The sequence below is a fragment of the Melanerpes formicivorus genome, unplaced genomic scaffold, assembly GCF_026170545.1.
Source record: "Melanerpes formicivorus ecotype bairdi unplaced genomic scaffold, bMelFor1.0.p_v2 SCAF_108, whole genome shotgun sequence".
Taxonomy (NCBI): Eukaryota; Metazoa; Chordata; class Aves; order Piciformes; family Picidae; genus Melanerpes; species Melanerpes formicivorus.
Window position 1 is genome coordinate 117,946 of NW_027142460.1, and position 23,659 is coordinate 141,604.

The window sequence follows — 23,659 nt, forward strand, 5'->3', positions numbered from 1 at the left end:
AGGTCCTTCTGGCCCAATACTCTGCCTCCACACCACACTGGACAACCTTAAATGGTTTAAGGAGAGCACATAACCAAAGAAGGTCTACTCCTGCCAGGGTCCCGACGTGCTCAGAGGTCTCAGTGGCTGAGAATGGCCTCCCCTGGAGCCCCACCCCCCCCCCCATCTCCTGCTAAGGGCCCAGGGGATGTCTCAGATCAGCCTGGGGCCTTCAGTCCCTGCCTGAGGGAGGTAGGTGTCCCTGCCCCTGCCTCCTGGATGGGGCTGCTGTGCTGGCTGGAGCCCGTGGGCCTGTGTCAGAGTTCCTCCCTCCATCGCACTCCCTGCACTCACCATGAATCAGGCAGCAGCAGGACTGCTCCTTGCCTGGAGTGCCAGGAGGTGCTCAGCTCCCAGATCTCTGCCAAGGCCACACAGCACAAAGGTTACAAGTGGAAAGAGGATTGTATCTTGTTTTTCCTGGCATTGTTTCAGAGCTGATGCTCAGTGGACAGAGCCATTGTGTGGCCAGGAGCAGGCTGATGTGCTCTCACTTTAGCTGGCAGTCTGGCCACAGACAGCAGCAGCAGGAGCAGAGGCCAAGCACTCCCTGCTTCCTGAAGAGTAAGAACTTGAAGAGTGAAAATTGGCACCCACTGCCCACCAAAGCAGAGGGGGAGGTGTGTGGTACCAGGGGGTACCTTCCAAAGACACTCAGGGTCCACAGGCAGCAGGATTTTGTCTTCCAAACCTTGAGAGCCCAAGAGAGCCTGGGCTGGAGTGGTGCCTTGGAGGTGCAAGAGCAGCAGCCTGAGCTGAGCCAGAGTGCCCAGAGAAGCCCTGACAAAGAGCTGTGCTCAGTGCTACAGAGGAAAGGAAGCAGCTCCAGGGGAACCCAAGAAGCTTCCCCATCCTAGGAGTGTAGAAAGCTTCCTCCCTCCAAGTGCAGAGCATGAGAGGCCTCTCCATGGTGCATGAGCAGCAGCAAGTACCAAGCCAAAAGGGCCTGAAGGAGAGCTGACAAGGGGCTGTGCTCAGTGCTGCAGAGGAAAGGAAGCAGCTCCAGGGGAAGCAAGAAGCTTCCCTGTCCTAGGAGTCTGGAAAGTTTCCTCTCCCCAGATGTGGGGCCTGGGAGGTCATCTCTGTGGTGCATGGAGCAGCAAGAACTGATCCAAAAAGCACCAGAGGAGGCTTGGCAAGGGGATGTGCTCAATGCTGCAGAGGAAAGGAAGCAGCTCTCAGGGTACCCAAGAGGCTTCCCTGTCCTGGGAGTAAAACACTTTTCCTCCTCCCAGATGTGGGGCACGAGGGCCACCATTGTGGAAGCACAAGCAGCAAGCCCCTGGCCAGAATGGCCCAAAGGAGGCCTGGCAAGTGGCCATGCTCAGTGCTGCAGAGGAAGGCAAAAAGCCCCCTGGGGACCAGAGCCAATCCACCCTGGGGGGAAAAATTCCTTCCTGACCCCAGCACTGGCCAGCAGCTACTCCCTGAGCATGTGGGCAGGACCTGCTTCCTCCTGCCCCAGGCTAGCCCTGCCTCCCAACAGATAGTATCATAGTGTCAGTCAGGGTTGGAAGGGAGCACAAGGATCATCCAGTTCCAACCCCCCTGCCATGGGCAGGGACACCCCACACTAGATCAGCCTGGCCACAGCCTCATCCAGCCTGGCCTTAAACACCTCCAGGGACAGGGCCCCAACCACCTCCCTGCACAACCCATTCCAGGGCTTCACCACTCTCATGGGGAAGAACTTCCTCCTCCCCTCCAGCCTCAATCTCCCCACCTCCAGCTCCATTCCATTCCCCCTAGTCCTATCCCTGCCTGAGATCCTGAGCAGTCCCTCCCCAGCCTTCCTGGAGCCCCCTTCAGATCCTGGAAGGCCACAATGAGGTCACCTGGGAGCCTTCTCTTCTGCAGACTGAACAGCCCCAACTCCTTCAGTCTGTCCTCACAGCAGAGCAGCTCCAGCCCTCTGCTCATCCTCCTGGCCCTGCTCTGCACACCTTCCAGCACCTCCAGATCCCTCTTGTCATAGGGGCTCCAGAACTGGAGGCAGGACTCCAGGTGGGGTCTCCCCAGAGCTGAGCAGAGGGGGAGAATCACCTCCCTTGCCCTGCTGGCCACACTTCTCCTGCTGCAGCCCAGGCTCTGGTTGGCTTTCTGGGCTGCAAGTGCACACTGAGAGCTCCTGGTGAGCTTCTCCTCCCCCAGCACCCCCAAGGCTCTCTCCTCAGGGCTGCTTTCCAGCCAGTCCCTGCCCAGCCTGGATTTGTGCCTGGGATTACCTCGACCCAGCTGCAGGACCCTGCCCTTGGTCTTGTTGAACCTCCTGAGGTTGGCTTGTGCCCACCTCTGCAGCCTGTCCAGGTCCCTCTGGATGGATCCCTTCCCTCCAGCTGTCTGCTGCACCACACAGCTTGGTGTCATCAGCAAACTTGCCCAAGCCCCCCTACTTTTCCTCACCCTGCAGCCACCTCAGGGCATTCTGAGAGTGGTCAAATGCTCCTGGTCTGATCAACCTTGGGGGCAGGAATCTTTTCCTGTGCTTGGCAGGACACCGCTGGGTGCTCCAGAGCACTGGCTGCCCTGGCAACATCTCTGCATCCCACTGCTTACAGCCTCTGGCTCCAGCAGGGATGCTCTGCAGTGCTCCTCAAAGCTGAAGAATCCTGACTGCCTCAGGCACCTCCAGCAATGGGTGCTGCTTCTCACCTGCAGCAGCCTGGTCTGGCTCCTGGGCTTCCTCTCTCAGCCCTCTCAGCTTCTTCCACTGGCTCCTCAACAGCCTCCTCTGGGCTGTCTCTGGGCTCCTCCCAGGCCAGGCTCAGGCAGCAGAGAAAGGATGCTCTCTTTTCCTGTCCCAGGGCACTGGCACTGCTGTGTGGCCACTGCCAGGTGATGGCATTGTGCCATCAGGATGTGCCCCCCACCCTGTGGCCAGCCCTGCCCACCGGCACCTCACCACCTCCCCTCTGCCCTGCAGCCTGCAGGGGAAGCCTTGGGGCTGCTGTCCCTGAGGCAGTCCCAGTGTCCAGGAGGCCTGGGAGGCTTGTCCCTGCCCTTGGTGATGAGCAGAGGGCTGGAGCTGCTCTGCTCTGGAGACAGCCTGAGAGAGTTGGGGTTGTGCAGGCTGGAGAGGAGAAGGCTCCCAGGAGACCTTCTTGGGGCCTTCTGCAGCAGCTTTAGGCTGTGCCTGGGAAAATTTTCCATGGATTGAACAGGAAGTAGTAAAATGTCAATAGATCCCCACTGGATGCAAAAGGGCAATAAGGATAAGGTCTCAATAATCCCTTTGGACAGGTAGCTGAAGGGGGCTCCAAGAGAGCTGGGGAGGGACTTGTGAGGGTGTCAGGGAGGGATAGGGGTCTGGGACACCTCTGAGGGGGGCAGGAATCAGGCCTGGGACAGGGAGCCAGCAATGGGCACTGGCAGCCCAGAAGGCCAAGGGCAGCTCAGCTGCCCTTGGCCTTCTGGGCTGCCAGTGCCCATTGCCAGAGGTGGAGAGAGAGGATCCTGCCCCTCTGCTCTGGGGTGTCAGGGAGGGATAGGACTGGGGGGGATGGAGCAAAACTAGAAGTGGGGAGATTGAGATTGGCTGTGAGGAAGAAGTTGTTGCCCAGGAGGGTGGTGAGAGCCTGGCACAGGTTGCCCAGGGAGGTGGTGGAAGCCTCCTGCCTGGAGGTGTTTGCAGCCAGGCTGGAGGTGGCTGTGAGCAACCTGCTGTGGTGTGAGGTGTCCCTGCCCATGGCAGGGGGGTTGGGGCTGGCTGAGCCTTGAGCTCCCTTCCAGGCCTGGCAGCTCTGTGCTTCTATGACTCTGTAATGTCCTTAAAAGAGGCCTGGCTGCAGGACCATGGCTGCTGCAACCTGTGGAAGGCATCCTCTGTGGTGCAGTACTTGGGAAGGGGTTGTGCTGCAGTAGAATGTCTGCCTGCTTGCAGCTGGCTGTGGTGTTTGACTTCCCTTCCCTTCCCTTCCCCTCCCCTCCCTGCAGGCACGAGGCGTGACTACCGCAGCCTGGGCTGGCCCAGCCCTGACCAGTGCCTGAGGCTCCGCAGGGTTGAGCTCACCACCGTGGCCAGCACCTGGCTTGCTGTGTCTGCTAAAAACATTGAGTAAGTATCTCTCAGATGAACCTCACACAAAGCAAGGCCCCTAAGAGGTCTTCAGCATGCCCACCCTGAAGGCTTCATGCTTTAGGATTGCATTATCTTTGTGACAGAATGATGGGGGAGGTTGGAAGGGGCCTCAGGAGCTCACCCAGTCCAACCCCCTGCCAAAGCAGGGCACCCACAGCAGCTTGCCCAGGAGCACAATGGCCAGGGGGGGTTTTGGAATCTCTCCACACAAGGAGACTCCACAACCTCTCAGGGCAGCCTGCTCCAGGCCTCCAGCACCCTCACAACAAAGAAGTTTCTCCTCCTGTTCAGATGGAACCTCCTGGGTTCCACTTTGTGCCCACTGCCCCTTGTCCTGTCCCTGGGCACCACTGAGCAGAGCCTGGCCCCAGCCTCCTGCCCCCCACAGCTCCTTCAGCTCTTGCTGAGCATTGGGAAGTTCCCCTCTCAAGGTGCTCTTCCCAGCCATTCCCCCTCACAGCTGCTCAGGGCTCTGGCACTCTGACAAACATTTTCCTTACGTTCTCATGGAGCCTCTTGTGTTCTGCTTTGTGCTTGCTTCCCCTTGTCTTAAATCCTTAAATACTCTTTAAAGCAAGAAAAAACCTGCCAGAATTTCAGAGCCATGTGCAGGCCTGCTGTGTTTCATCAACAGGCTTGCCCAGAAAGGGGCAGGCACAGACAGAATATCCATTTCCTCTTGCTGCTTGCACATCTCCAGTGGGATTCTGCCAGGTTCTGGGCAGCTCACACTGCCCAGGGAGCTTGCAGGGAGCCTTCCTTCTCCTGACTGATGCAGCTTGTTTTGTGACCTCTGCAGCATTACAGAGCACATCGATTTTGCCACCCAACTGCAGGAGCCAGCCATGGAGCCCCTTTGCAACCCCAACCTCCCAGCCAGCATGCACACTTTGGACCACCTGCAAGGTGTCTCCAGTCGGACCAGCTTGCATTACACTGGAGAAAGTCAGCTGAAAGAGGTATGGCAGAGCTGGAGCCTGTCCAAGTAGGCCATGGGAGGTGGAAAGTGCATTTAGCTCAGTGCCCTGTCTCTAGAAGTGGCCTTCAGTGAGGGAATGCCTGGAGCCTGGAGAAAACTGTAGAGTAGAATGGAATAGAATAGAATTGACCAGGTTGGAAGAGACCTTTGAGATCATTGAGTCCAACCTATCACCCAACACCATCTGATCAACTCAACCATGGCACCAAGCACCCCATCCAGTCTCCTCCTGAACACCTCCAGGGATGGGGACTCCACCACCTCCCTGGGCAGCACATTCCAATGGGCAATCACTCTCTCTGTGTAGAACTTCTTCCTCACCTCCAGCCTAAACCTCCCCTGGCACAGCTTGAGACTGTGTCCTCTTGTTCTGATGCTGGTTGCCTGGGAGAAGAGACCAACCCCCTCCTGGCTACAACCTCCCTTCAGGGAGTTGGAGAGAGCAAGAAGGTCTCCCCTGAGCCTCCTCTTCTGCAGGCTAAGCAACCCCAGCTCCCTCAGCCTCTCCTCACAGGGCTGTGCTCCAGACCCCTCCCCAGCTTTCTTGCCCTTCTCTGGACACCTTCCAGCAGCTCAACATCTTTCCTAACCTGAGGAGCCCAGAGCTGGACACAGGACTCAAGGTGTGGCCTGAGCAGTGCTGAGCACAGGGCAGCAGGACCTCCCTGCTCCTGCTGGCTGCCCTGTTCCTGGTGCAGGCCAGAAAAGCAAGCTGAAAGCCATCTCTTCAAGAATGTCTTCCCAGCCACCTACAGCCTGGCCTGAGGGAAATCCCAGAGCAGTGTCCTGGAATCCATCTTGAAGGAAAGAGTGAAAGAAAAGCCCAGCTGAGCACACCTGGACTTTTGCTGTGCTTGGTATGGAGTGCAGTGGAATTCTAACACTATGTGAGGATACAGATAGAATCCTTAAGGTTGGAGAAGACCTCCAAGATCATCAAGTCCAACCCTTGCCCCATCACTGCCAGGGCACCACTAAACATGTCCTGCAGCACCACATCTCCATGTTGTTTGAACACTCCCAGGGAGAGTGGAGCAGTCTGTTCCAGGGCTTGACAACCCTTTCAGAGACAAAACTGTTCCTCCTGTCCAGCCTGAGCCTGCACTGGTACAGCTGGAGGCCATTTCCTCTCAGCCTGGCAATTTTTCCATGGGAGAAGAGACCAACCCCCACATGGCTCTGACCTCCTGTCAGAGAGTTGTAGGGAGCCACAAGGTCTCCCCAGGCTGAGCACCCCTCTTTGTGCAGCCCTGCTCTCTAGACCCTTCACCAGCTTCGTTGCCCTTCTCTGGTCTGCTCCAGCACCTCAGTGTGAGGGCTGCAAAACTGAACTCAGCACTCAAGGTGTGCCTCATTGCTGTGACCTTCCCTGCTCCTGCTGGCCACACTATTGCTGGTGGCCTTCTTGGCCACCTGGGCACGCTGCTGGCTGACTCTTGACCAGCACCCCCAGGTCCTTTTCTGCTGGGCAGTTTCCAGACACTCTGCCTGCCCTAGGTCTGGGATATTCATGGGGTTGTTGTGACCCAAGTGCAGGACCCCAGACATGGTCTTGTTGACCCTCCTGCTGTTGGCCTCAGCCCATGGATCCAGTCTGGCCAGATTTCCTCTGCAGAGCCTCCCTGCCCTCAAGCAGATCAACACCGCCACCCAGCTTGGTGTCATCCTCAGACTTCCTGAGGGTGCCTCCCTTCCTTCATCCACATCACTGAGAGAGACATTGAAGAGAAGTGGCCTCAGCACTGAGCCCTGGGGAGCAGCACTGGGGAGTGGTCACCAGCTGGGTTTCACTCCATTCCCCACCTCCCTTTGGGCCCAGCCAGCCGGCTTTACACCCAGGGAAGTGTCCACCCATCCAAGCCACGAGCAGCCAGCTTCTCCAGGAGGATGCTGTGGGAGACAGTGGCAAAGGTTTAACTGAAGTCCAGGGGGACACATCCACAGCCTTTCCCTCATCCTCTGGGATGCTGAGGTTATCAGAGTTGAGGTTGATCAAGCAGGACAGTTCTAAGACAGTGATGTTCATGTAGGAACAGGACACAGCACTTGTAAAAGGCTGGGGGGGAAAAGCAAGCAGCAAGGGAGGGCCATCTCTTAACCATCTTAAGCAGCTCTAAGCTCTTGTTCTTCCTCTTCCACAGGTGCTACAGAACCTTGGCAAAGAGCAGTACTCACCACAGTCATTGGAACAAGTTGGGACTCGAATAGCCAAAGCTTTGGAGAAGGTATGTGTGAAAGAGCAGCAGGAGGAGCCTGGACTTCACTGCTCCTGACTGCTGCAGTCCTCAGTCCAGGCTTGAACCCTTGGTCTGAAACTCCACTCAGGGAGCTGGAATTAGGGGCTTGTGTCTCTTCAGGATCTGTAATGCCCTCACAGGTACCTTGTGGGGATGTGTCCTGTGCTTTACCCTGGCAAGTCTCTTTCCTATCTCCCTGCTCCAGCTTGCCAAGTGTCCTGGTGTCTCCAGCCCTCCAGTGTTGAAATATTCAGCTAGTGCAGCTAGTTTGTTTTCCACTTGGAGCTTAGGACAAATCCAGTTCAAGCCTTGGCTCAGCTCTCCAATCACCTTTCTGGCAGGCAGTGGTCAGGCAGAGGCTTCCTCTCTTCTCTGCCTCCTCCCTTCTATCTCACACAGCATTGGGTCGAGGTGCCAGATGCATTCAGGGAGATGTCTGGCACCACGTGCAAGGCTGCACTGCTCTCCCTCCCCAGAGGAAGCCAAATTAAGGCTGCTAGGGACCCCAGGTGAGGGCCTGAGAATGAGGAACATTGTTTTCCCAGGGGCTAGGAGGTAGACCAGGAGGCTGGGATTGCTGTTACATGTTCACAGCAGGTGGGGAGACTCTCCCAGACCACTTCAGAACAGAGAGCTCAGCCAAGACATGGAATCATTAAGGTTAGTAAAGACCTTTAACATCATCAAGTCCAGCTGTCAACCCAACCCCACCATGCCCACTACACATGTCCCCAGGTGCCCTGTCTGCACAGTTTGGTGTCCCAAGGCTGTTCCACCAAAAACCATCTGAGGAGCTTAGAATCATACCATGGAATGGTTTAAGTTGGAAGGGACCTTAAATATCATCTAGTTCTAATCTCCTAGCCTTAGAGAGTGACACCTTCCACTGGCCCAGGTTGCTCCTCATCCAACTTGGCCTTGAACACCTCCATGGAGGGGGCATCCACAACCTCCCTGGGCAGCCTGTGCCAGAGTCTCACCAGCCTCACTAGAAAGAATTTCTTCCTAATCTCCAGTCTCAATCTCCCCTCCTCCAGCTCACAGCCATTGCTCTTCATCCTATCACTACAAGCCCTTGTCAAAACTTCCTCCTTAGCCTTCTTGTAGCCCCCTTCAGGTACTGGAAGGCTGCTCTGAGGTCTCTCTGGAGCCTTCTCTTCTCCAGGCTGAACAGACCTGACACCCTCAGCCTGCCCCCTCTGGGGAGGTGCTCCAGCCCTCTGGTCATCTTGGTGGCCTCCTCTAGACCCAGAGATACTTTTTACACATCCAGAGAAGGAGACTCCACAACCTCTCTAGGCAGCCTTCTCCAGTACTCCATCACCCTTACAGCAAGGGATTTTTGCCCCCTGTTCAGATGGGAGCTTCTGGATTCCAGTTTGTGCTCACTGCCTCTTGCTGAGATGGAACTTGCTGAGTTCTTGCTGTGCTTTGAAGCTGAGGCCAGTATAGCTTTGCCATTCCCAGGAAGTAAAGGTGTTCTCCTCAGGCTCCTGTTTCTACTTCAGAAGCACTTTGTCCTCTTCCACTCTGCCCTTCCCCCTGCAGACAGCAAGCTCTCCTAGTAAGCTGAGCCCAGAATTCTCAGTCAGGCCTTTAGCTGTGCTGGAAGTAAAATGCCAGTCTTGTGTCTCCCAGTGTCATTCAGCATGCACAAGAGCTAATCAGGCAAATCAAGATGGCTACTTAGCTAATTGGCACATGTGAGCATAAACAGTCATTTTGCTGTCTCTGAGCCCACAGAATTCCAGCACATTGGTGTTTTCCTTGGATTCTGGCACGTGCTGGGGGAGGCAGCCAGCAGACTTTCCAAGGCTTCTGCTCCAAGCTGCACCTTACAGCAGCTCTTCTCATCCCAGCCACTGCATGAGTGCAGGCAGCTGCTGCAGCTCAGGTTTCTCTTCTGGCTTTGGGTTGGGGAATGTGTGTACAAATCCAGGTGCTAAGCATCAAGCAGCTGCTTAGAAGCTGTTGTGACTGCTCCAACTGATGCTGCTGCTGAAAGCATTTGAGCTGCTGTCCCTGCCTTAAGCACATGATGTTGCACTTGGAGTTTGGGGTTCAGCTGGCAATCTGCTTCACCTGGCTCCTGCAACAAGAGCAAGAGCAGCATCCTGCACTTGGGCTGGAACAAGCCTCACTATCAGTACAGACTGGGGGAGGAGGTGATAAACAGCAGCCCTGGGGTAAAGGACTTGGGGGTGCTGAGAGGAGATTCTGCCGCTTTGCTCTGCTCTGGGGAGACCTCACCTGGAGTACTGTGTGCAGGGCTGGAGCCCTCAGCACAGGAAGGACACAGACCCTATGAGGGGGGCCATGAAAATGCTCAGGGGGTTGGAGCAGCTCTGCTGTGAGGAGAGGCTGAGGGAGCTGGGGGTGTTCAGCCTGGAGAGGAGAAGGCTCTGGGGAGACCTAAGAGCAGCCTGCCAGGACCTGAAGGGGGCTGCAGGAAGGCTGCAGAGAGACTGTTTGCAGAGGCCTGCAGGGACAGGAGCAGGGGCAATGGCTTCAAACCAGAGCAGAGCAGATTGAGATTGGATGTGAGGGAGAAGTTCTTCCCCATAAGGGTGGTGGAACACTGGCACAGGCTGCCCAGGGAGGTGGTTGAGGCTCTTTCCCTGGAGATATTCAAGGTGAGGCTGGACAGGGCCCTGGTGTGGTGGGTTTGAGAGAGAAGGCTTAGCCTCCTCTCCCCCACAAAGAGGAAGAAAGAAACCACAGCCAGCTGGAGGAGCAAAAGGGAAAATGCTATATGATGCAAGCAATTTTGGGGAATGCAGGATATGTATAGACAACTTACAGTATTTACAATACATACACAGAAATATACAGCAAACCAAAAACAGAAACAATGATACAGGAACCAAATTCCAGCCCCCTCTGGAGGAGGGTTCCCCCCCTGTACCCCCTTCTCTCCCCTTTTTCCCCAAAGAGGGTTAGCAAGAGAGAAAAAGAGCAGTTATTAATTAAAGCAAAGTATGTTAGTTGGCCTTAGTTGCTTATCTGTCCAAGGTCAGTCTGGCAGGGAGCCCAGAAGCAGATGGGCTGGAAAGGGAGAAGGGAAGGAGCAAACTGAGGAAAGTCCCAGCTGCACCTAAGCTGAAAACTGCCTTTTTACCAACCCACCAATGACATTAGTTTAGAATATCACAGTACCATAGTATCAGCCAGGGTTGGAAGGGACCACAAGGATCAGCCAGTTCCAACCCCCCTGCCATGGGCAGGGACACCCCACACTAGATCAGCCTGGCCAGAGCCTCAGCCAGCCTGACCTTAAATACTTCCAGGGACAGGGCCCCAACCACCTCCCTGCACAACCCATTCCAGGGCTTCACCACTCTCATGGGGAAGAACTTCCTCCTCCCCTCCAGCCTCAATCTCCCCTCCTCCAGCTTCATTCCATTCCCCCTAGTCCTATCCCTGCCTGAGATCCTGAGCAGTCCCTCCCCAGCCTTTCTGTAGCCCACTTCAGATACTGGGAGGCCACAATGAGGTGTCTGTTAACATTCCAAAGCACTCAGCCAGAGTGTCCCAGCACTGTCTCTTTCTTAAAGGCACAGCCTCGAACGGTCACACCTGGGCAGCCCGATGTGGTTGGGGATGCCCCTGCTGACTGCAGGGGGGTTGGGCTGGGTGAGCTTTGGAGGTCCCTCCCGGCCTGGAGCATTCTGGGCAGATGGGCAGAATCCAACGGCATGAGATTGAACACATCCAAGTGCCGGGTTCTGCACATTGGCCACAACAACCCCAGGCAGTGCTACAGGCTGGGGTCAGAGTGGCTGAGAGCAGCCAGGCAGAGAGGGACCTGGGGGTGCTGGTTGATGGTAGGCTGAACATGAGCCTGCAGTGTGCCCAGGTAGCCAAGAAGGCCAATGGCATCCTGGCCTGCAGCAGGAACAGTGTGGGCAGCAGGAGCAGGGAGGTCATTGTGCCCCTGGACACTGCACTGGTTAGGCCACACCTTGAGTCCTGTGTCCAGTTCTGGGCCCCTCAGTTTAGGAAGGAGGTTGAGCTGCTGGAACAAGTCCAGAGAAGAGCAACAAAGTTGGTGAGGGGTTTGGAACACAGCCCTGTGAGGAGAGGCTGAGGGAGCTGGGGTTGCTCAGCCTGGAGAGGAGGAGACTCAGGGGTGACCTTATCACTCTCTACAACTACCTGAAGGGAGGTTGTAGACAGGCGGATGTTGGTCTCTTCTCCCAGGCAGCCAGCACCAGAACAAGAGGACACAGTCTCAGGCTGCGCCAGGGGAGGTTCAGGTTGGATGTTAGGAAGAAGTTCTACACAGAGAGAGTGATTGCCCATTGGAATGGGCTGCCTGGGGAGGTGGTGGAGTCCCCATCCCTGGAGGTGTTCAGGAGGAGACTTGCTGGGGTGCTTGGTGCCATGGGTTAGCTGTTTGGGTGGGTTGGATTGGTTGATGGGTTGGACACGATGATCTTGAAGGTCTCTTCCAAGCTGGTTTGGTTTATTCTAATAAAGTTTATTCTAATTCTGTGATGCTATGATTTGTGTTGTTAGAGGTAAAACCTTTTGTTGCTTTGAAACAGCTTAACCCCAGTTGGACAAGTTTCTGCACCTCCCATTTCACTTGTGCTTGAGCAGGCAGCTTGGTGCCATGGTGCCATGCTCATTAACAGTTGTGTACAACTAATAGCATTAGGAATTAGTGCTTTGCAGAGACCAAAGGTCCTTTATTTGCCAGCTGTGTGGCCATGGCACTTTGCAACGGGGTTTCATGGCCGTGGTGGTGTTGGGTTGATAGTTTGACTCCATGGTCTTAGAGAGCTTTTCCAGCCCAAAGATCACTATGGCAATCCATTGTTCTCCTGTGTTATTCCTGAAGAAACTGGATTCATATACTCTTGGCTTTCTAAAAACAAGGCTTAGCAGCTGACCCTGAGCCCACCAGTGTTTAGAATGTGGCTGGAAATTCACATTGTCAACCACAGGACAAACGAAGCTGCTGGGAAAAGGAGCTTGGGAGAACAAAAGCAGTGCTCAAAGTGATGGAAAACCCCCAGAGCGTTCTGGGTCTTGTTCCCCCCTCTTCTACTGCCCTGCTGGGCTTGGTGTGCTGTGAATTATAGAACCATCAACAAAGCTGGGAAAGCTCCCTAAGCTCATCCAGTCCAGCCATCAACCCAACCTCACCATGGCCACCAAACCATGCCCCACAGTGCCATGGCCACAGGGTTCTTGAGCACCTCCAGGGATGGGGACTCCACCACCTCCCTGGGCAGCCTCTGCCAATCCCTGACCACTGCTGCAGCAAAGAAACTGCTCTTAATCTCCAACCTAAACCTCCCCTGGCACAATTTCAGGCCATTTCTTCTCCTTCTACCACCTGATACTAGGGAGAAGAGACCAAGCCCCACCTGTGTCCAACCTCTCAGGTAGCTGCAGAGAGCAGTGACGTCTCACAGCCTCAGTCCGTTTCCTCTTGCTTTAAGTTTTAACTCAATCTACTAAATACCTTTGACAGTGGCAGACAGGAAGATTGTTGACTGCAGGTGTGGACATGACTGGGTTCTTTGTGTTCTTCTTTTGCCAGAATCAGACTTCCTGGGTCCTGTCAAGCATGGCAGCTCTCTACTGGCGGGTGAAAGGCCAAGGCAAGAAGGCGATCGATTGCTTGCGGCAGGCCCTGCACTATGCACCCCATCACATGAAGGTCTGTACAGCTGGCCCCACTGCCCAGCCCAAATCCTGCTGCCCCTCTCACAGGACAGCTGGCACAGCTCAAACACTCTGTGTCAAGGGTCCATAAGGTCTTACATCTCAGCTAGTTGTGGTGGAACTTGTATCCCAATGCTTCGCAGTATCTACAGGGCAAGAGGATTGGGCCTGACTCCTTGTTTTAGTGGTGCCCAGACACAGGGCAAATGGCACTAGGCACAGACTGAAACCCAGGAGGTTCTGTCTCAGCAGAAGAAACTTCCTTGGTGTGGGGGTGCTGGAGCCCTGGAGCAGGCTGCCCAGAGAGGTTGTAGAGTGTCCTTCTCTGCAGAGATTCCAACCCCCCCTGGCCATTGTGCTCCTGGGCAAGCTGCTGGGGGTGCCCTGCTTTAGCAGGGGGTTGGAGTAGATGATCCCCAGATGTCCCTTCCAGTCCTCACCATGCTGAGGTTCTGGGATTCTCTGGAGCTGACTTGAAAGGAAGGGCACAATGTTCCAGTGGTTATCCATACCCTGACACCTGCCAGCCTCTGGGAGGGACTCTCACTTTATTGTCAGTAAGTCATTTTCCTGGCTGTTCTGGAATTCACTCTCTGGAGCCTGCCCCCTCCCTGGAGCTGTTCAAGGCCAGGTTGAATCATCATAGAATCAATAAGGTTGGAAGAGACCTCAGAGATCATCGAGTCCAACCTGTCACCCAACACCTCATGACTAACTAAACCATGGCACCAAGTGCCACATCCAATCCCCTCTTGAACACCTCCAGGGATGGGGACTCCACCACCTCCCTGGGCAGCACATCCCAATGACCAACAACTCTCTCAGTGAAGAACTTCCTCCTCATCCTCAGCCTAAACCTCCCCTGGCACAGCTTGAGACTGTGTCCTCTTGTTCTGGTGCTGGCTGCCTGGGAGAAGGGACCAACCCCCACCTGGCTACAACCTCCCTTCAGGGAGTCGGAGACAGCAAGAAGGTCTCCCCTGAGCCTCCTCTTCTCCAGGCTAAGCAACCCCAGCTCCCTCAGCCTCTCCTCACAGGGCTGTGCTCCAGACCCCTCCCCAGCTTTCTTGCCCTTCTCTGGACACCTGCCAGCAGCTCAACCTCTTTCCTAACCTGAGGAGCCCAGAACTGGACACAGGACTCAAGGTGTGGCCTAACCAGTGCTGAGCACAGGGCACAATGACCTCCCTGCTCCTGCTGGCCACACTGTTCCTGATGCAGGCCAGGATGCCCTTGGCCTTCTTGGCCCCCTGGGCACACTGCTGGCTCCTGTTCAGCTGCTGTCAACCAGCACCCCCAGGTCCCTCTCTGCCTGGCTGCTCTCAGCCACTCTGACCCCAGCCTGTAGCACTGCCTGGGGTTGCTGTGGCCAATGTGCAGCACCTGGCACTTGGATGTGTTCAATCTCCTGCCCTTGGCCTCTGCCCATCTGCCCAGCCTGGCAAGGTCCCTCTGCAGAGCCTCTCTACCCTCCAGCAGATCAACTCCTGCCCCCAGCTTGCTGTCATCTGCACATTTACTGATGCTGGACTCCATCCCCTCCTCCACATCATCAATCAAGATATTGAACAGGCTGGGGCCCAGCACTGATCCCTGGGGCACACCACTGGTGCCTGGCTGCCAGCTGGCTGTGGCACCATTCACCACCACTCTCTGGGCTCAGCCTCCAGCCAGTTCCTAACCCAGCTCAGAGTGCTGCTGTCCCAGCCAGGGGCTGACAGCTTGGCCAGCAGTTTGCTGTGGGGGATGGTGGCAAAGGCCTTGCTGGGGTCCAGGTAGACTCCATCCACAGCCTGCCCCACATCCACCAGGCAGTGCCCTGGGCATGGAAGGAGATCAGGTTGGTCAGTCAGGAGCTGCCCTTCCTAAATCCATGCTGGCTGGGCCTGAGCCCTTGGCCATCCTTCAGGTGCAGTTATTGCCCCCAGGATAATCTGCTCCATCACTTTCCCTGGCACTGAGGTCAGGCTGCCAGGCCTGGAGTTTCCAGGTTCCTCCATCCAACCCTGCTTGTGGATGGGGACCACCTTGGCCAGTTTCAGTCACCTGGGACCTCTCTGGTGAGCCAGGCCTGGAGGAAAATGATGGAGAGTGGCTTGGCAGCTCATCTGCCAGCTCTCTCAGCACCCTAGGATGGATCCCATCTGGTCCCATGGACTTGTGAGTGTCCAAGTGGCTCAGCAGGTCCCCAACTAATTCCTCATGGATTTGAGGGGTACCACACTGCTCCCTGCCCCCCTCACCCAGCCAGGTGGGGGTTGGTCTCTTCTCTCAAGCAACCAACAGCAGAACAAGAGGACACAGTCTCAAGCTGTGCAAGGGGAAGTTTAGGCTGGAGGTGAGGAGAAAGTTCTTCCCAGAGAGAGTCATTAGTCATTGGAATGTGCTGCCCAGGGAGGTGGTGGAGTCCCCATCCCTGGAGGTGTTCAAGAGGGGATTGGATGTGGCACTTGGTGCCATGGTCTGGTCATGAGGTCTGTGGTGATAGGTTGGACTCGATGATCTTTGAGGTCTCTTCCAACCTTGGTGAGACTGTGAGACTGAGGCCTTGAGCAACCTGGGCTAGTGGAAGGTGTCCCTGCCCATGGCAGGGGGGTTGGAACTGGTCCCTTCCAACCCAAACATCATCTTCTGGTTAGTGCTTCAGCTCTGCACCCTTCCCCTTGCCTCATTGCTGAGCAATGGCCAAATACACCAAGGTCCTCCTTGCAAACTGGTAAGTGCAATTCATGCAGCCATTAAGGTTGGACAAGACCTTTTATGATTAGAACAGAATAGAATAGACCAGGCTGGAAAAGACCTTTGAGCTCATCAAGTCCAACCTGTCATCACATCCAACCCTTCTGCTGGAGCAGAGGAGGTTCCACATGAGCAGGAGGTCCCTGTGAGGGTGCTGAAGCCCTGGAGTAGGCTGCCTAGAGAGATTGTGGAGTCTCCTTCTCTGGGGACATTCAAAACCCTCCTGGCTGTGTTCCTGGATGACCTGCCCTGGGTGCTCCTGCTCTGGCAGGGGTTTGGACTGCTTGACCTTGGGAGGTCCCTTCCAACCCCTAACATTCTGTGAAGTTCACTGAACCATTTCCCTCAGCCCCTCACAGGGGCTCCTCGGTCAGTATTGCAGCTTTCTCTTTGGGATATGAGCAGCAAAGCCTTTGGTGCTGCAACATGTGTCCTCTTTTTGGACTCTTGGTCCACACCTGCTTCTGTTCTGTTCTGTTCTGTTCTGTTCTGTTCTGTTCTGTTCTGTTCTATTCTATTCTATTCTATTCTATTCTATTCTATTCTACCCTATCCTACCCTACCCTATCCTGCCCTCTCCTATCCTTCACTGAAATTATAAGTTGTCTCAGTTGGGAAGGACCTCCAAGGTCATCCAGTCCAACCATCAACCCAGCACCACCACAGCCATTAAGCCACATTCCCAAGTGCCATGGCCACACATTTCTTCAACACCTCCAGGGATGGGGACTCCACCACCTCTTTAGGCAGCCTGTGCCAATCCCTGCCCACTCTGGCAGCAAGGAATTGTTTCCCAATCTCCATCCTAAATCTCCTCAGGCGCAGTTCCAAGAGACAAAGTAGTTTATGCTCCCAGGGTATTGTGAGGAGGGTTTCCCATGGACAGAAGCAATGCCTCAACTCAGAAATGCTCATCCTCTATCCCTGAGCCTTCAAAACCAGGTTGGAACCAAGATCTAACGCAGGAACCTTTTGCTGCTTTTCCTCTCTCTCTGTGTGACTCCAAATGGCTGCTCAGGAATGGTGCCCTTGCTCTGTGACTTCCAGGCTCAGAGGAGGGATTGGCCCTTACCATTTTGGCAAGGTTATGGTGTGCAGTTTCCTAGAAGTGTGAGGTGGTGTTGCTTGGAAGTGGTTGACTGGTTAGGGTTTTGGAGCTAGATGATCCTTGAGGTCCCTTTGAACCCTAACAGTTCTATGGCTCTATGGCTGTGGAAGTCTGTACCTTGTTTTTGCCCTGCATACTGAAGCTGCCCCCAGAGAAACCTGTGGGCTTTGTTTGCAGGGCTGCAACTTGAGCTTGGTGAGAGTCAGCACTGTTTGGGCTTATCCTCCCTCTTTGGCCTCACATCCTCCCTCTACTTTCTCTTGCCTTTTGTTTTCATGTAAATTCATTTTCCTCTGGGCTTCTTCTGTGATTTTTGACTTCCACAGCATCTGCTTTGCAAACTCTTGCCCACCAGAGCTACTCCTTACCTCGCAGAGGTCAAGGAGGCAGGGATCAAAACCATCCACAATGTCTCAGTCTCCTGTTGAGGGCACCTAAGGCTTGCTGCTAAGCAGCAGTTTGTACTTTGAAGGCATGAAGCCCAGCTCCCAGAGAGCCTTGTTATGGCTGTCAAGGCTTAACAGTTTGTCAGCTGGACGAGGTAAGAGTCTGGATATCTAGGAAATAAAAACCACACCATCAGTGACTTGCTGAGAAGCATTGTAGCTGTCTTCCAGCTATCAGGCAGGAATTCTGGGGTAAAACCCAGCTGCACAACTGGTTAGGCCCTTTTGTCACTTGCCTGCTGTCCCTTTTCTTCATATCCCTTCCCCCTTGGTGCAAGAGCTGAAGGAGGTTGGTCAAATGAGCAGCAAGAGTGGGCAGTGACCAGGTGAGGGTGGCCTGCTGGTGAAGCAATCCTGCTGACTGAATCACAGAATGGTCTGGGTTGGAAGGGGCCTCCAAAGGTCATCCAGTCCAACCCCTCTGCAGTCAGCAGGGGCATCCCCAACTAGATCAGGCTGCCCAGGGCCTTGTCAAGCCTCACACTGAATATCTCCAGGGAAGGAGCCTCAACCACCTCCCTGAGCAAACTCTTCCAGTGTTCCACCACCCTCGTGGTAAAGCACTTCTTCCTCACATCCAATCCCAATCTGCTCTGCTCTAGTTTGAAGCCATTGCCCCTGCTCCTGTCCCTGCAGGCCTTTGCAAACAGTCCCCTTTCAGGTCCTGGCAGGCTGCTCTTAGGCCTCCCCCAGAGCCTTCTCTTCTCCAGGCTGAACACCCCTAGCTCCCTCAGCCTGTCACAGTATCACAGTCTCACAGTATCACCAAGGTTGGAAGAGACCTCAAGGATCATGGAGTCCAACCTGTCACCACAGACCTCATGACTAAACCATGGCACCAAGTTCCTCCACCCGACCCTTCTTGTGGATGGGGACCACACTGGCCAGTTTCCAGTCCTCTGGGACTTCTCCAGGGAGCCAGGACTGGAGGAAATAGCAGAGCTGCTCCAACCCCTGATCATTTTCATGGCTTCCTCTGGGCCCTCTCCATCAGGTCCATGTCAGTCCTGTGCTGAGGGCTGCAGAGCTGAATGCAGTTTCACTGTATCTGAGTAGCTTCGGGGGCGGTTGGTCTCTTCTCCCAGGCACCCAGCACCAGAACAAGAGGACACAGTCTCAAGCTGTGCCAGGGGAGGTTTAGGCTGGAGGTGAGGAAGAAATCATTCCCAGACAGAGAGATTGGCCATTGGGATGGGCTGCCCAGGGAGGTGATGGAGTCCCCATCCCTGGAGGTGTTCAGGAGGAGCCTGGCTGAGGCACTTGGTGCCATGGTGGAGTTGATCAGATGGTGCTGGGTGATGGGTTGGACTGGCTGATCTCAAAGGTCTTTTCCAACCTGGTTAACTTGGTATTCTGAAAGAAAGTCCTTGTTGATGTTTTGCTTTTCTCTTGCAGGATGTGCCACTAATAAGCCTAGCCAACATCTTCCACAATGCCAAGCTCTGGAACGATGCCATCATCGTGGCTACCATGGCAGTGGAAATTGCTCCCCACTTCGTGGTCAACCACTTCACCCTGGCCAACGTCTACGTGGCGATGGTGAGTGCAGCTGGCACTCAGCTCTCTCTGCCTTTGCCTCCATCTGCTCTGGCCTTTCTTTCTCTGCTTTTCCTTCCTTGTTCTTCTGTGTCTGTGGATCAAAATCTTCTGCTCACAAAAGTTTTGGAGCAGCAGCAGCAGTCTAGGAATTGGGGTAGGAGCAGCAATACTTAGGCTGTGGTTTGTTTGGGGTTTGGGTTTCTTTGGGGTTTTTTTTGAGGGGCAAAACTCTTTATTCACACAGAGTGTTAGGGGCTGGAAGGGACCTCTGGAGATCTTCAAGTCCACCCCCCCACCAGAGCAGGAGCAGAGACTTCAGCACAGGGCACACAGGAATCTGAATCTGCTCTGCTCTCATTTCAAACCATTCTCCCTCATCTTATCACTGCAGGCCTGTGCACACAGTCCCTCTGCAGCCTTCTTGCAGGCCCCCACAAAGGGACCTGGAAAGGCTGGCTCAGTGACATCAATGTATGAGATTGAAGAAGGCCAAGGGCAGGGTCTGGCATCTGGGACACCACCACCCCATGAAATGCTACAGGCTTGGGGCAGAGTGGCTGGAAAGCTGCCACAGGCTCACAGGATGTTAGGGGTTGGAAGGGACCTCCAGAGATCTTCAGGTCCAAGCCCCTGCCAGAGCAGAAGCAGAGAATCCAGCACAGGTCACACAGGAACACATCCAGACAGGGCTGGGAAGGCTCCAGAGAAGGAGACTCCACAACCTCTCTGGGCAGCCTGCTCCAGGCCTCTGGGAGCCTCACAGGGAAGAAGTTCCTCCTCATGTTGAGCTGGAACCTCCTGTGCTGCAGTTTATATCCATTGCCCCTTGTCCTGTCTCAAGGTGCAGCTGAGCAGAGCCTGTCCCTGTCCCCTCCCTCCTGACCCTCAGCCCTCAGCTATTGATAGACATTGATCAGATCCCCTCTCAGTCTTCTCTTCTCCAGATTAAAAAGCCCCAGGGCTCTCAGCAGTGCTCCAGTCCCTTCACCATGCTCATAGCCCTAACAATGTGCAGCAGCAGTTCAGCTTCCTCCCATGCAATAGAAATATTAGGAATAAATTCTTCAGACTGAGAGGAGTGAGACACTGGCACAGGCTGCCCAGGGAGGTGGTGGCTGCCCCCTCCCTGGAGCTGTTCAAGGCCAGGCTGGATGAGGCCTTGAGCAGCCTGGGCTGGTGGGAGGTGTCCCTGCCCGTGGCAGGGAGCTTGGAACTGGATGAGCTTTAAGGTCCCTTCCAGCCCAGCCCATTCTCTGATTCGATGGCTTTGTGCTTTTGTTTGTTTATAAAGAGATTTGCCTACAGCAAACAGTGCCCAGAAGTTTGTTCCTCTGGTCACAATGACTCTGAAACGTTTGGAGGGAAGTGGCTGATGAGAAACACTCTGAATTTCTGCAAGCACAAGACACCCTGGCTCTGACAAGGGACATGGGGCTGGCTGTTGGGACACCAGCACTGCTGCTGCCCTGATCTGCTCTCGAGGAGATGCCAGCACAGAAGTGTTTAGGTTGGAAAAGGCCTTTCAGGTCCTTGAGTCCAAACCATTCTCTGAATCTGCAGAATTGGGTCAATTACACCAAGAAAGTATCAGCTGTTGGAGGGAGAGGAGACTTTACAGCATCCTTCCAGTGCCTGAAGGAAGCCTACAAGAAAGCTGGGAAGGGACTTTTGACAAGCACTGCATGAGGGCCATAGCTTTGAGCTGGAAAAGGGCAGATTTAGACTGGAGATTAGGAAGAAATTCTTTAGCGTGAGGATGGGGAGACCCTGGAGTAGGCTGTCCAGGGAGGTGGTGGATCCCCAACCTCTGGAGGTGTTCAGGGCCAGGTTGGATGAGGCCTTGAGCAACGTGGGCTAGTGGAAGGTGTCCATGCCTGTGGCAGAGGGGTTGGAACTGGATGATCTTTCAAGGCCCTTCCAACCCAAACCATTCAATTAATCTAAGAACAATGCTCCTGAAGCACAAAGGTTGATTTGGTTCCTCATGTTCATGCCACACTTCTTCAATGACATCTTTCACACTTTTGACTCCTTCCAATCCTTCTCTTTCATTCTCTTTTGTTCTCATTTCTTTCTTTTCTTCCTCCCCTCTGCCCTGCTCACCTCCCCTCTACCCTGCTCGCCCCTTGCTGCCCTGCTCGCCTCCTCTCTGCCCTGCTCGCCTCCTTGCTGCCCTGCTCGCCTCCTCCCTGCCCTGCTCGCCCCTTGCTGCCCTGCTCGCCTCCTCGCTGCCCTGCTCACCTCCTTTCTGCCCTGCTCGCCTCCTCCCTGCCCTGCTCGCCCCTTGCTGCCCTGCTCGCCTCCCCTCTGCCCTGCTCACCTCCTCTCTGCCCTGCTCGCCTCCTCACTGCCCTGCTCGCCTCCTCCCTGCCCTGCTCGCCCCTTGCTGCCCTGCTCGCCTCCTCGCTGCCCTGCTCGCCTCCTCTCTGCCCTGCTCGCCTCCTCCCTGCCCTGCTCGCCTCCTCTCTGCCCTGCTCGCCTCCTCCCTGCCCTGCTCGCCTCCTCCCTGCCCTGCTCGCCTCCTCCCTGCCCTGCTCGCCTCCTCTCTGCCCTGCTCGCCTCCTCCCTGCCCTGCTCGCCTCCTCTCTGCCCTGCTCGCCTCCTCCCTGCCCTGCTCGCCTCCTCGCTGCCCTGCTCGCCTCCTCCCTGCCCTGCTCGCCTCCTCTCTGCCCTGCTCGCCTCCTCTCTGCCCTGCTCGCCTCCTTTCTGCCCTGCTCGCCTCCTCCCTGCCCTGCTCGCCTCCTCGCTGCCCTGCTCGCCTCCCCTCTGCCCTGCTCGCCTCCTCTCTGCCCTGCTCGCCTCCTCTCTGCCCTGCTCGCCTCCTTTCTGCCCTGCTCGCCTCCTTTCTGCCCTGCTCGCCTCCTCCCTGCCCTGCTCGCCTCCTCTCTGCCCTGCTCGCCTCCCCTCTGCCCTGCTCGCCCCTTGCTGCCCTGCTCGCCTCCCCTCTGCCCTGCTCGCCTCCCCTCTGCCCTGCTCGCCTCCCCGCTGCCCTGCTCGCCTCCTCCCTGCCCTGCTCGCCCCTTGCTGCCCTGCTCGCCTCCCCTCTGCCCTGCTCGCCTCCTCTCTGCCCTGCTCGCCTCCTCTCTGCCCTGCTCGCCTCCTTTCTGCCCTGCTCGCCTCCTCCCTGCCCTGCTCGCCTCCTCCCTGCCCTGCTCGCCTCCTCTCTGCCCTGCTCGCCTCCTCTCTGCCCTGCTCGCCTCCTTTCTGCCCTGCTCGCCTCCTCCCTGCCCTGCTCGCCTCCTCTCTGCCCTGCTCGCCTCCTCTCTGCCCTGCTCGCCTCCCCTCTGCCCTGCTCGCCCCTTGCTGCCCTGCTCGCCTCCCCTCTGCCCTGCTCGCCTCCCCTCTGCCCTGCTCGCCTCCCCGCTGCCCTGCTCGCCTCCTCCCTGCCCTGCTCGCCCCTTGCTGCCCTGCTCGCCTCCCCTCTGCCCTGCTCGCCCCTTGCTGCCCTGCTCGCCCCTTGCTGCCCTGCTCGCCCCTTGCTGCCCTGCTCGCCTCCCCTCTGCCCTGCTCGCCTCCTCCCTGCCCTGCTCGCCTCCTCCCTGCCCTGCTCGCCTCCCCGCTGCCCTGCTCGCCCCTTGCTGCCCTGCTCGCCCCTTGCTGCCCTGCTCGCCCCTTGCTGCCCTGCTCACCTCCTCTCTGCCCTGCTCGCCTCCTCTCTGCCCTGCTCGCCCCTTGCTGCCCTGCTCGCCTCCCCTCTGCCCTGCTCGCCTCTCTGCCCTGCTCGCCTCTCTGCCCTGCTCGCCTCCTCGCTGCCCTGCTCGCCTCCTCCCTGCCCTGCTCGCCTCCTCGCTGCCCTGCTCGCCTCCCCTCTGCCCTGCTCGCCTCTCTGCCCTGCTCGCCTCCTCGCTGCCCTGCTCGCCCCTTTCTGCCCTGCTCGCCTCCCCTCTGCCCTGCTCGCCTCCTCGCTGCCCTGCTCGCCTCCCCTCTGCCCTGCTCGCCTCCTCGCTGCCCTGCTCGCCTCCCCTCTGCCCTGCTCGCCTTTCTGCCCTGCTCGCCTCCCCTCTGCCCTGCTCGCCTCCTCCCTGCCCTGCTCGCCCCTTGCTGCCCTGCTCGCCTTTCTGCCCTGCTCGCCCCTTGCTGCCCTGCTCGCCCCTTGCTGCCCTGCTCGCCCCTTGCTGCCCTGCTCGCCCCTTGCTGCCCTGCTTTCCTTTTCCTTTCTCTCTTTGCAGGAGGAGTTTGAGAAGGCCATGAAGTGGTATGAGTCCACACTCAAACTTCAGCCCGAGTTTGCCCCAGCCAAGAACCGAATCCGCACCATCCAGTGTCACCTGCTCCTGAAGAAGGAGCGACGCTCTCCGTAGAGACCAGCAGCTCCCCTCTGCTTTTTGAACACCACCATCCTTCTGCTCTGCCTTTTAAGTCTCCACAAAGAGAAGTGTGAGGAGTGGGCAACAGTTTTTAACCAGGCTGTAATAAAAGCCCAAACAAAGAAATAAAAAGGGAGATGGGACTTGGATCAAAGGTTCTGCTGGTTGGTTGGGTTGGGTTTGTGGTTTTTCCCCCTCTAATGTAAGAGCATCTCTGGAAACAACAACAACAACAAAACCTTCTTTCACAGAGCATTTGGAAACATCCATGTAAATAGCAAACCAAGAAGCTTCCATCAGTCCATGGCCACCTGTACCAGGCCCCAGCCACTGTTAGTTTCTCCTTAATGCTCAGGTTGGCGTCGGCATCCTCAAAGGACCTCGCTTTGTGTCTTACCATCCTGGATCAGTGGAAATGTAAAGCACACTTCCCATCCCCAGTCAGCAGTGAGAGGAGGGCAGCAGCTCATCCATGTGACCCTCCTGCTTTGGCCAGCCTTTTGTGCTCCAT

General features: G+C 56.1%; 1 protein-coding gene across 1 annotated transcript in view; it reads left to right on the forward strand.

Moving 5' to 3' along the window:
* Positions 1-23,302, forward strand: part of TTC17 (tetratricopeptide repeat domain 17) — a 98,998-nt gene extending 75,696 nt beyond the window's left edge. Inside the window, exons 20-25 of the mRNA XM_068166842.1 lie at positions 3,973-4,093; positions 4,917-5,076; positions 7,238-7,321; positions 12,885-13,004; positions 18,698-18,841; positions 23,011-23,302. Of these exons, the coding sequence (XP_068022943.1) occupies positions 3,973-4,093; positions 4,917-5,076; positions 7,238-7,321; positions 12,885-13,004; positions 18,698-18,841; positions 23,011-23,142 (761 nt within the window). The 3' untranslated portion in view covers positions 23,143-23,302. The remainder of the gene's footprint in view (positions 1-3,972; positions 4,094-4,916; positions 5,077-7,237; positions 7,322-12,884; positions 13,005-18,697; positions 18,842-23,010) is intronic.
* Positions 23,303-23,659: the final 357 nt, after the last annotated feature.